This window comes from Echinops telfairi, unplaced genomic scaffold (genome assembly GCF_000313985.2).
Source record: "Echinops telfairi isolate 266 unplaced genomic scaffold, ASM31398v2 ScPeMD7_7469;HRSCAF=8507_1, whole genome shotgun sequence".
NCBI lineage: Eukaryota > Metazoa > Chordata > Mammalia > Afrosoricida > Tenrecidae > Echinops > Echinops telfairi.
In genome coordinates this window covers 28,289,328-28,301,234 of record NW_022111373.1, presented here as the reverse complement: position 1 = coordinate 28,301,234, position 11,907 = coordinate 28,289,328, and the positions used below count along the sequence as shown (strand labels likewise).

At 41.4% G+C, this 11,907-nt stretch overlaps 1 protein-coding gene across 2 annotated transcripts in view; it reads right to left on the bottom strand.

Moving 5' to 3' along the window:
- Positions 1-11,642, bottom strand: part of ATG12 (autophagy related 12) — a 14,371-nt gene extending 2,729 nt beyond the window's left edge. Inside the window, exons 1-2 of one of the 2 annotated variants that reach the window (XM_004706571.2) lie at positions 11,460-11,642; positions 5,273-5,409 (exon numbers count right to left, since the gene is read on the bottom strand). In XM_004706571.2, coding sequence (XP_004706628.1) covers positions 5,273-5,409; positions 11,460-11,622 — 300 coding nt within the window. In that variant the 5' untranslated portion in view covers positions 11,623-11,642. The remainder of the gene's footprint in view (positions 1-5,272; positions 5,410-11,459) is intronic. The other variant, XM_004706572.2, reaches the window with a different exon arrangement.
- Between the last annotated feature and the right edge of the window lie 265 nt (positions 11,643-11,907).

Below are 11,907 nucleotides of genomic sequence, written 5' to 3'. Positions count from 1 at the left end.
ATCATGATCCCAATTCTACCTTACAAATCTGGCTAGACCAGAGGATGTACACTTGTACAGATAGCTACTGGAAACACAAGGAATCTAGGGCAGATGATCACTTCAGGACCAGTGGTGTCAGTGGCGATACTGGGAAGATGGAAAGAGGATGGGTTGGAAAGGGGGAACCGATTACAAGGATCTAAATATAACCTCCTCCCTGGGGGAAGGACAACAGAAAAGTGGAAGGGAGATGTTGGACAGTGCAATATATGACAAAATAATAATTTGTAAATTATCAAGGGTTCATGAGGGAGGGGGGGAACAGGGAGGGAAGGGAATAAATGAGGGGCTGATGCCAGGGGCTTAGGTGGAGAGCGGATGTTTTGAGAATGATGAGGGCAATGGATGTACAAATGTGCTTTACACAATTGATGTATGTATGGATTGTGATAAGAGTTGTATGAGCCCCTAACAAAACGATTAAAAAATTAGGGATACCTTTATGAAAATCACATCTTCCCTCAGAAGGCACAAAAACAACATTTTCTTCCTAAGGGTGGGCCCAACTTTCCATAACTGAGAAACTTAACATTAAACAAAATACCCCTCCATTTACCCATAATTAAAAATAGAATACCTACTGAAAAACTACCTACAGCCAAATTTCAGGAAATGTAATCTTTACATTTATCTTGGCTAAGAATACACATGTGGTTGTTTCTGACCTTTCTGGTCTCTGAAAACTCTTAAATACATTGGATTTTAGAATTTCACTTCACCTGCAGCCAAATAAACCAGAAAAGAGACAAAAATGTCCAGCGCTTAGTAAAGTCTTATTTTTGAACGATAGGTCTATCAGAATAGTTGGCTGACAGATACCATTTAGGTCATCAACAATAACAAGAAAAAATATAGCTGACCTTTTCCCTTAAAGCCAAGAACATTGTTAAAAATGTAATCAGCTCTACAGATAAAGATCTGGGTTTGAAAACTAATTTTAAAGAAGAGTAACTTTTCCTCAACTTTTTTCCTAATTTGTGAGCTAAAGCAAGTAGCAATGCCTCCTGGGAGATGCCTGATGGCGCAGTGGATATGTGCTCAGTAATTGGACTCTACTAGCCAGTATCTAAAGATGACAGCTTGTTGTGACACAGATTTATGTCTTGGAAGCTTTACAAGGCAGTTCTACTCTGTCCAACGGGCTATTATGAATCTGAATTTGATCAGAAAGCAGCGGGTTTTGGTTCATGCCTCTTGGTGCTGCAACGAAGAATATTGTAAAAGAAAAATCTGCTAAGTATCAGTGTCTCACTTATGGTTTGTAATCATTCAGTGAACATCAGCTATTGCTGTAATTTAAAAGTAGTTCAGATTGAATAGGCTGCTAACATTAAAACACTTGGAAATATTAACAAAACTCACTGTACAATTTCATATGAATTCCCTGTTGACTGATGTAAATTGTGTTTCCCTCTTACACTGCATGCAGATGTGAACATAGTGTCCCCTTCTGGATACATCTTCAAATAAGGGGAACGGGCTCTGGGAAACAGTTTATAGTCTAACCCAGCAAAGATTCTCAGAGTATTTACAAAAATCAATGTGATCTGTCTTAATGAACTTTAATATCAGAGGGGCACACATGCGAAGAAAAGACGGGAGTAGACGTGATGGGAAAGAACAGTGCTGGAAAGTGCTGGGCGCGTGGCGGAGGAAGCTGGGCCATTAGTGCGGTTTGACAGACAGGGTTGGGAAGGCTTCCTGGAAGAGATGGCAGAGCCAAGACTTGAGGAAGAAGCAGGATTTAACTAGACGGAGTAGTGATTAGGGAGGACTTTGTAAGAAAAGAGGACCAAGAATGATGATACGGGTTCCAAGGTGACAAAAGATAGGATTCTAGAGTTACTGAAACTCAAGGTGATTGTTTTAGCAGTCAGCAAATGAGAAGTTAAAAAAAAAGGCTATCGAGCTAGTTTAAGAGCGAAAAACACACCAATGTGTTTGTGTGCCGTAAAGCCAAACTGTCATTGCCTACAGGACAGGCAGAAAGCTCTGCAAGTAACCGCTGCCACTCCTTAGTGCAACCTGCCACTTTCAGGGCCTGTGCCAGACATGTGAACTTAATCACGTGAGCCAATGCAGTCTTTGGTAAATGTCAGAACTTAGGAAAACTATTTTTGGTTTCACTGAATGATTTTTGCTTTTAAACCACTATTTCTGGTTAGTTTCTCTCCAGTGATGTCAGTTGTTCTAAAGTTCTTTCCATGACTCATCTGTCAGTTTGTGGATCAGTGCTGGCTTTTCAGTGTTGCTGGGATGCTGGAAGCTATGCCGCTCATATTTTAAATACTAGCAGTGTCCCCAGGCAACAGAAGTGAGCTCTGTGGGTCTGTTGAAAGAGCTGTCAGGGGCTCAACACATCAGCTCTCCAGTCCTCCTTACTGCCGATATATTCTAATTACCTGCTCATGGCAACTGTTTCCAGTGAATAGCTGTAGGACATGTTCAGATTTTCTTTTTTAATCCAGCTATTCGCTACTTTTTTCAACACATATGCTGATATAATGAAGGACCTGGTTTATTAATGGTTTATCTGTACCAATTTCTATTTTGGAGCTTAGAGTAACTTGTCAGATCACCTAGTTGTTAAACTCTTTGTTGCAGTCTAGTTGATTTTTGGTGCGGGGACTTATATTGAGATGTAGTCAATTAATGTCATCCTTCCAGCCATAATTCATTATGTGGTATATCATAAATCTGAACTCTATGTCTCTAGCTATAATCTCTAATTAGAAGGCAGGGAGTTAAACTGTTGTCTCTGTTATAGGATTAGAGTGGGAAGTTATCTTTAAAGTCACATCCTTTGTTTCCTTGGGACATGGGCTGCTAAAAGACGAAAGCCACACCTCCGTCAAAGCCACTCCTGTTGTGTGTGAAAGCCAGTTTGGACCCAGAGAGAAAGCCAGGACCACAGGAAGGGCTCACTCGAGATCTCTGAAGTGGTGGAGGCTGAGGAGGCACAACAGAATGTGGAATGGAGACTGGGGGCAGAACAAGAGCGTCCTTTGTTTCCTTGCGGGTATATCAAAGCCACTCCTATGTCTAAGAGTCATCTCACAGAGAGAAATCCCAGGACCATTGTTAGTAGAGCCCGCATGAGATCTGAAGTGGCAGAAGCTGCAACCAGATGCACCAAAGGCGGAAGCAAGGAGACCATGAGAGCAGAGGAGCAACGCTGAGACGAGGACACCAAGTAGAGTGGACCGTTGGGTTTCCAGACCTAGAGGCAGAAGCCACAAGGCTACATGGCTGAAATGCTACTATGGATTGGAGAGGCTTGGCTACTGGATGGGAAGACGTGTTGCTGTGAAACAATGACTATATCCTTACTGTTTTCTGATCCTGGTTTGTGGTAAACTGTTAACTCCCTTAATTGTGAGTACTGTCTGATTCTCTGTGGCCTCTCTAACAAACTCTCAAACCCACATAAAAGCAGAGTGCCATGGGAGGAATGCTTGGTGGCAGAATACGGTAAAGAAGGGTGGAGCATGGAGGTATTTCTGAATACTGCTCATGGCAATAGGGAAGCCGGAGGAGGTCAGAATCGGCCACCCCATGCGATACACTGCTCCACCTCACCAACTGATCCATGCTGGATTTTAGTACAAATGTGGTCTCTGCCCTATTTCTTTCAAGTGCATATACTCCACACTCCTGATCTTTTCACCTCAACATGAACTATGGGTAAGGTCCTCTGTGTCTTAGGTTTTTAGTTACCATATGCACGTGGATTACACCAAGATCTTGCCAATTTCTGACATTTGTCCTTGAATTAAATTTGATGTATGCTTACAGAACTGGTGTTTTTCTAACTTCAATCACAAATGGAGATTGTTACCTGTAAAACTCAATAACCTTGACACCTTTCCCACACTTGCCTGGGGAGGGCAAATCAGCAAGCAAGCAAACAAAAGAACTCCAATCTCACTGCCATCAAGTGGATGCCAACTCACAGCAACCCGTTAGCCCGGGGTTAAATGCCTTTGTTTTGAGACTGTAAGTCCTGACCCAGTAGAAAGCCCCATCTGTCTCCCTTGCTGACCTTCTGGTTAAGAGCCCAATGTGTAACTGGCTCTGTGATATTCTTGAATGGAATAATTTATAGTGACTGAGACATCTCACATTGACTTTTTATATCTATGCTCCTTTTCTGAGAGAACATAGCCAACGTTCATTTAATTAATGATAGTAGATTCTTTGCGTTAGGACACTGCGACTTAAAATAGTTTCAAAGAAACTACTTTCAGATAATGGGAAACTATTATTTGGAGACAAATTTAAATGTCCACATATATGTGATATCTTGCCATTTGTTGTTAATGTATTGGACACATTTACTTAGATATAAATCAGACATTAACTTACATACAAATCAAAATTTTGGATCATATAAACACAGTATGAGTAGGTAGATGGAGAATCACTTATGTAAAATACAAATGTGTTTAACAACAAATGGCAAGGTACCACATATATGTGGACATTTAAATTTTCTAGACCTCCAAAATCTCTAAAAGCAATTAACCTAAAACACCAACAAAGTGTCCACAGCCAGCCCACAGCTACTGTGGCCTGATGGCAAGTGTAGTTCCTAAGAGAAGCACCTGCCATGCTGCTCTTGCTGTTGGGGGTGTGTGCTCGCTGCCTGACCACTCACTTGCTGCAAGATCGATGCTGACCACGTGTCGGTAACCCAACAAGGACCCATCCTCTGCATTTCTGTCGGTTAATAAAAATAGGAACTAACGTAGGTCTTGCATAAGTGCCAGGTGGCAAAAAACCAAACTTGTGAAAAGCAGGAGCATCTGCACCACGCAAAACCAACAGCATTCGTGTCAGCCCTTAACCAGAACTGCTACCTCACTGACATGTAATTAAGATGTCTGAGGCAACACAACCCTCAAATGTATCGTTAGCCTCCGGAAGACTGGAAAGAAACCTGTTCTGTACTAACATTCTATGACAGATCTTTCTCCTGGATATTCAGCGACTTTCTGTGGCAAACAAACTATAAACAGGAAAAATTTTAAAGGTTTTAAAAGCAAATCTAAAATTAGTGCTGTTCCAGGGTTTCCTAGAGTTCAAAGAAAAGCAGATTCCACCAGGAAAACATAGAAAAGGACACTCAAACAGCACGTGGTTTCATGCTCTAACAGCGAGCCCCGGTGCCCTACAGAGTTCAGAACGATTGCACATTTTTGCAAGGGCGAGCTCAGTACTGATCTCATACCAACTGTTCAGAGGCCACTAGCTTAAGGAACTTTTTGATGAAGTCAATGAGTCCTTGAATGGTTCGGGTCCGCTCTACAGCCCACTTCTTCGTTTTCATAATAGGGGTATCTCCCACAGCCTTCAGAAGGATGTCAACTGTAAAAAGGAAAGCAAGAATTACTTACAGCTAAACTGAAACATCTAACGAGAATGAAACACCGATGACTTTACAAAACTTAAAACCTTTGTGTTTCTGATACTGGAGATAGAGCTGAGGCATAACAAATGTTAGATTCATCTTCATTTTTTATGTGTGTGATGTGTTTCTTAATTTCCCAGTTCTGTAAAAAATCGGACTATAGGAATAATGTTTAAAATACCCTTTAACATAACAGGCAATTCCAAAGACAACATAAATAGCTAATAAAAATATGCAAGTGCAAAAATCATTAAAAACAACAAAGTAAAATGACATCATAGCCTTTTCCATCTACCAAAGTGGGACAGAGTATAATATAACAATGAGGATGATACTACTGGAAGCCTTATTTGAATCGTTTGGAGTCTAATCATATCTAAATATTTTAAAGATATGATTTGACTCAATATTTCTAGAATTCTAGTCAAAGAAAATATGTGTAAAGGTTCACTTATAACAGCACTTCTCAACCTGTGGGTCACAACACCTTTGGGGGTTGAACGACCCTTTCACAGGGTCGCCCGATTTATAACAGTAGCAAAATTACAGTTATAAAGTACCAACGATAATAATTTTATGGTTGGGGGGTCACCACAACATGAGGCACTGTATGAAAGGGCATTATGAAGGTAGAGAACCACTGCTCTAGGACGATGTCACCTCCAGAGATTGCATTTTGTTTTTATAAGACCAAAAAAAAAAAAAATTCGACTGGTTAAATATCTAACTATCCAACAAGAGAAGACTATAATCTACAACAGAAAATTATACATAATACAGTAATACTTACTTAGGAGTAACACATACAAAGCTAAGCCAAAAAGTATTGTTACAAAATCAGACACCTTTCTAAAACAAAAAGTATCAAAATACGAGGCTGCTGTTTCTTGACACATCTTCCACCTAGCTCTAGGGACTTCTGAAGGTGGTGGGCACGTTTCTCTTCCCGTTCCTCAGAGAACTCTGTGCACACTACATCAAGTCCAATGGCAGTTTGGCATCCCTGAGGGACACACACTGCGTTCCTAATTCAATGTCTGGGGGAGTGAAATGAAGTCAGAAGGGCAAGACCAGAGCTGGAGGATGGAGAGGCTAAGCTTTCCCAATGAACGAATGAACAGGCACATCGTCATGTTGGGGAAAAATTCCTCTGTGCAACTTTCCTGCCCTTTTTTGTACGAATCCAGTTTTCAATTTTCTTAAACCTTCTTCCAAGAAGCCCCCAGTGATGGTCCTGTGTCCTTCAAAACTAAGTATCAAGATGACCCCTTGGGAATCCCCAAAGTCAGTGTAACCTTCTGAGCTCTGACCACTCTGCCTGAATTCAACTGTCTAGCAGATCCTTCTCAGAAGCCATAGTTTTTATTAGATTTTGCTCCCTGAATTCTACTGGTAAACCAGAGCCTTGGTTCCTTGTCACAATTCACTTTGCTCCATAAAATTGTCAATAACCCTGAACTTGTTTAAAGGGCCAATGGACAGCTGAACTCTGAGTAATGTGATCTTTGTATGATGTGTTTAGGTATCCTAAGAAGAGGAAAAAGACTAGTCCATCACTGCGAGAACTGGCCCACAGCATTCATTGGTTAGATCATGTTTAAGCATGCTTCTTTTTTCAGGGGGGGGGGAGGGCGCTAAGTAAAATGGCACACATATGAACTAGAACCCTATTAGCAAGACTTTCTATGACTCAAATATAATAAATAGTATAATATAATGCATACACTCCAAACAATCCAGGTTCAAATCATAACTCGCACTTATATATATATATATAACTATATAAGCTTCTTAATATCTGAGCCTTAGTGCCCCCACATTTAAAGTAAGGACAATAGCACCTACCTCATAGTGTTGTGAGGAACATAGGATTTAACACACGTAAAGCAGTTCAAAAAGCAAATAACATAGTGTTCATTATTGAAATTATTATTAAACAATCATTAGAAAGCATGTTATAAAAGCATATTTCACAGCTTAGTGATAGTGACCAAAATACTTTAAATATGAAACAATATAATCTAAATGTCAATTTAAAAACAACACAGAACTACATATTCACATAAATATGAAAGGGTAAGAACCAAATACCATCTCTCAATAATGGCAATATAGACAGTTATTATTATTTTGCTTTACTCATGCTTTATATAACTATCAAATTTTCTACAACACTCTTAAATAAGTGAAAACAAGTTATAAAAATAAAACATAACCAGGGGGCTAAAACAGTTTCAGAGCAGCTGTAAGGTTTCAGAGAGCCAACATGCAGAGATGCAAACCCAAAGACTATGCATCTCTTTCTTTAAAGACGTTACTTTGTTTGGAGGGAAAAAACAGGCGCATACATGGGACAAAATTAAACAGTAAGACTGAAAGCAAAATAGCATAATACTGCCCCCTAAAGTTACTTCTGTTCTATTACAAGTTTTCTTCCGCTATGTGAAAGCATAGAGATACTATGAACTTTTTGTAAGCTGAAACAGTGTTTGCTTTTTTTAAATCATTTTATTAGGGGCTCAGACAACTCTTATCACAATCCATACATACATCAATTGTGTAAAACACATTTGTGACACAGTGTTTAAAGCAAAGCAATTATTATATGGTAAACACTTTGACCATTCAGACCCCCCAAATAACCTGCCAAATCATACTAGATATCATATACACCCCTTTTATTCAGAGTTCAAAGCTATGGCCGCACGTTGCTCAGATGCTGAATATAATTCCCAAGTAAGTTCTCACTGTATGGTAGTTTTACTTCTCCCTTTTTTCTTGAAAGTGCAAACGTTTTCTAGATTTCTTTCAGTTAGGGAAAACAAGTACTTACATAGGTCTTGCATAAGAACAAAGTCATGTAATGCACACTCTTGAAAAGTGGGGGAGACCTTTACATCTTTCTTTCACTTTTTGTGTGAGGGAGTGATAACTCAGTATGGCTCTGTAACTCCCACCAAAGGATTGGGTGGGTCTGTGTAACACTAATAGAGGGGACTGGCCAATTTTCCTAAACGGCTAAAAGGATGAGTCATATCTGAATCTTTCTTTTGCTCTGTGTTCAACTATATGAGGCAGGACATGGGAGAGGAGGAATCAGGGAGCCAACAAACTCAGGGATAAGGGAACAATAAAACATCTAAAATTGATGGTGAGGAGGGCATATACTGCCTGGTGGTGCGTAATAAAGTGCAATTTATCCAACAGGAATTACTGAGAGCCGAATGGAGGGTGAGCATGCTAGTGAGATAGGAGGAAGGTGAAAGGAAATAGAGGAAAGAAATAGGAGGCAAAAGCTATTTATAGAGGTATAGCTAGCTATAGGCAGGTCTATATGTAAATATATTAATTTTTTTTGGGTAAATATACTAATTTATACCGAAAGGGATGGAGGACAATGAACATATTTTTATATGTTAAGTATTAAGATAGCAGATGGACTTTGGGCTTCTACTCAAGGCCTCCCTAAACACAAGAACACTTTGGTCCAATAACCTGGCACTCTTTGATACTCACCCTCCCGACACAATCGGTGAAGACAAAATGGGTGCATGGGTGCCTAAGCAAATGTGGTGAACAAAGTAGAATGGTGCCTGGCTATCAAAAGATATAACGTTTGGGGTCTTAAAGGCTTGAAGTTAAACAAGCAGCCATCTAGCAGGGAAGCAACAAAGCCCACATGAAAGAAGCACACCAGTCTGTGTAATCATGAAGTGTCGATGAGATCAGGAACTAAAAGATCCAAAACAATTATATCCAAGCAAGAGTGGAGTGGAAACCCAAAGCCCATCTGTAGACAATTGGACATCCCCCCACAGAAGGGTTATAAGAAGTAAGCCTGGTACAGTATAGCACCAGTGAAACACATCAATCCTCTAGTTCCTGAATGCTTCCCCCCTACCACTACCATGACCCAGGTTTACCTTACAAATCAGCTAGACTGGAGTACACGCATTGGCACAGATGAGCTCTCGACACGTGAAATTCAGGACAGATAAAACCTTCAAGAACAGTAGTGGGAGTAGCGATATCATGAGGGTTGGGGGATGGTGAAGGGGGAAAAGGTGGAACCCATCACAGGTTGGATATACAGCTCCCATCCCCCCACGCCCCTGGGATGAATAACAGAAACATGGGTGAAGGGAGACAATGCACAGTTGTAAGATACATAATCATCATCACATATAATTGATAAAGGATTCACAAGAGTGGGAAAGGGAGGGGGTTAAAAGAGGAGCTGATACCATGAGCTCAAGTAGAAAGAAAATGTTTTGGAACTTGGGGAAGTCGCATAGGAACTGTTGATGGCAACATTTGTACACGTGTGCTTGATACAACTAATTAATGGATTGATGAAAGATTTGTAAGAGCCCCTCAATAAAATGATTAAGAAAAAAATAAATTAAAAACAAAAAAGGATTTGGGGCTTTATAGGAGACTTCTGCAAACCCAGTGCACAGAATTTGAACTCTAATACATCTCCCTTCTTTGCTTCTTCAAGTCCTTGCCTGGGAGAATCACCGGGGCAGTTCTCACCTGCCTGACAGAATCACTATGAGTGGGAATCAACTCGGTGGCAGTGAGTTTGGGGGTCCAATAAGTTGAAGTAAGAAAATCAGAAAATTCAGAATATATTACAACTTGTGCAACTGAGGGAGACCAAGATGGAAAGAATCTAAAGGGAAAATATTTATTATAATTATAGCTATAGCCTTTTATTTCTTTAAATCTAAAGGTAATTTGCTTGTAGTTCTCAATCCTGGCTACATTTACAGGAACATTTACAAGAACATCGTGTCCACATTAATTAAACCAGCATCCCTGGAAGTGATGATGTCTTGACAGTGACAGTTTCAGAAGATCCTCAAAGGGCCCTAGTTAGCGCCAAAGTAAACTAAAGCAAAAACTCAGTGTTTCAAGAATCCTTTTCTTTTCCAGATTAAACTAAAGGTGTTGCCTATGAAATACTTATGTTTCTTTCACCAAGCATGTTAAAAAATGATTACAATCTCTAAGTAGAAGTGTGGCAAGTCCAAATTGGACGCCCAAAGCAAACCGATGACAGTTGAGTACGTTCCTGGACTATGGGCTCTAGTACAATCGGTTTTAAACGGGTAGGGAGGGGAGGGGGCAAAGGAGCTGAGTAATTTTTTCCCCCTGAAAAGGCTGTGGGGTAACTCTGCATCACCACGAATCCGAATGGGCTTTGTGGGAATTAGCAGCAATGTACCCTAAAGACAGGGAGACTGGGCAGAAAACAGGCCATAACTACATTTAAGGACTGTGCTTAGACAAAATGTGGATGGCCAAGGACTTCCTACCTCAGATGTTTGTTTGCTGCTTTTCTCACAGGTAACCTTACCAATTTCTCAAACAATAATGGTGGCGAACGCATCGTTCAAACAAGTAACTCATCAAGATTCGAAAATGTTAGGCAGAAACTCTTTCTAAAAAAACGAGCAAGGCCTGTGCGTTTAGTTTTTCCTTGGCTTTCTTCATATTGGGTAGCATTCCAAGTTTTGGGTTTAGTAATATTACTTACAGTAACAGAAAGAACACAACGGGAAGATGTAGATTTCCATTCATACTGGGTCACTGACCATCCCTGTACCCTTAAATCATTATTCAAATACTTAAAAGACACATCGCTTCTAGGCCTTTGGGCTAAGAACAAGTGTAGTATCAAATACACTTCCTCTGTACCAAATCAAAACCCACTGCCATTGCGTTGATTCCGAATCATAGCGACCTTGTAAGGGCAGAATAGCGCTTTACCGGGGCAGAAAACCTGTCTCAGTCTGCGGTGTACGCGGTGAATTTGAACTGCTGGCCTTCTTTCTGGTTCGCAGCCTAACGCGTACCCCACTACGCCGCCAGAGTTCCTCTCCGCCCTCGGAAAGCAAATCTGGGACGGATGCTCCTCGAAATTTACTTTACTGGCCGCCACGTCCAGTCGGATGCAAACTAAGCCTCCCATTCTGCCCAGAAGCTCCAACTCAAACTTTACTTTTTTTCTTGGTGTCTCCGGCAGGTTCCTCTGTCCCCGGGGACACTGCAGCGGAAGAAGGGGGTTCAGGGGTGACGGTTTCTGGGGAAACCTCCGTAAGTCCTTCGCAGCCAGCAGCAGCAGGGGGTGGGAGCTGCAGCACCGACTCCGGCTCCTCCGCCATCTTGCTCCGTGAGAGTCGACGGCGGAAGTGGCCGCTGAACACGTGCAGTGGGCGGGCTTTACGCCGGGGGCGGAGGGAGCGTGGGGGGGGGCGGGTTGCGTCACGAAGGAGGTGCCGGGAGCAAGAGCAAACTGAACTCAACAGCGGAAGATGGACTTCTGAGCTAGGCCTCTATGGACAGCCCGTCGCAGACGTCGGATTGTTAAGGACGTAATGCTAGTGTCCCCTGTAGCTCCAGCTTCCGGAGAAGGGAGGGGGCCACGCCCCCACGCACCGCCGTTGGCG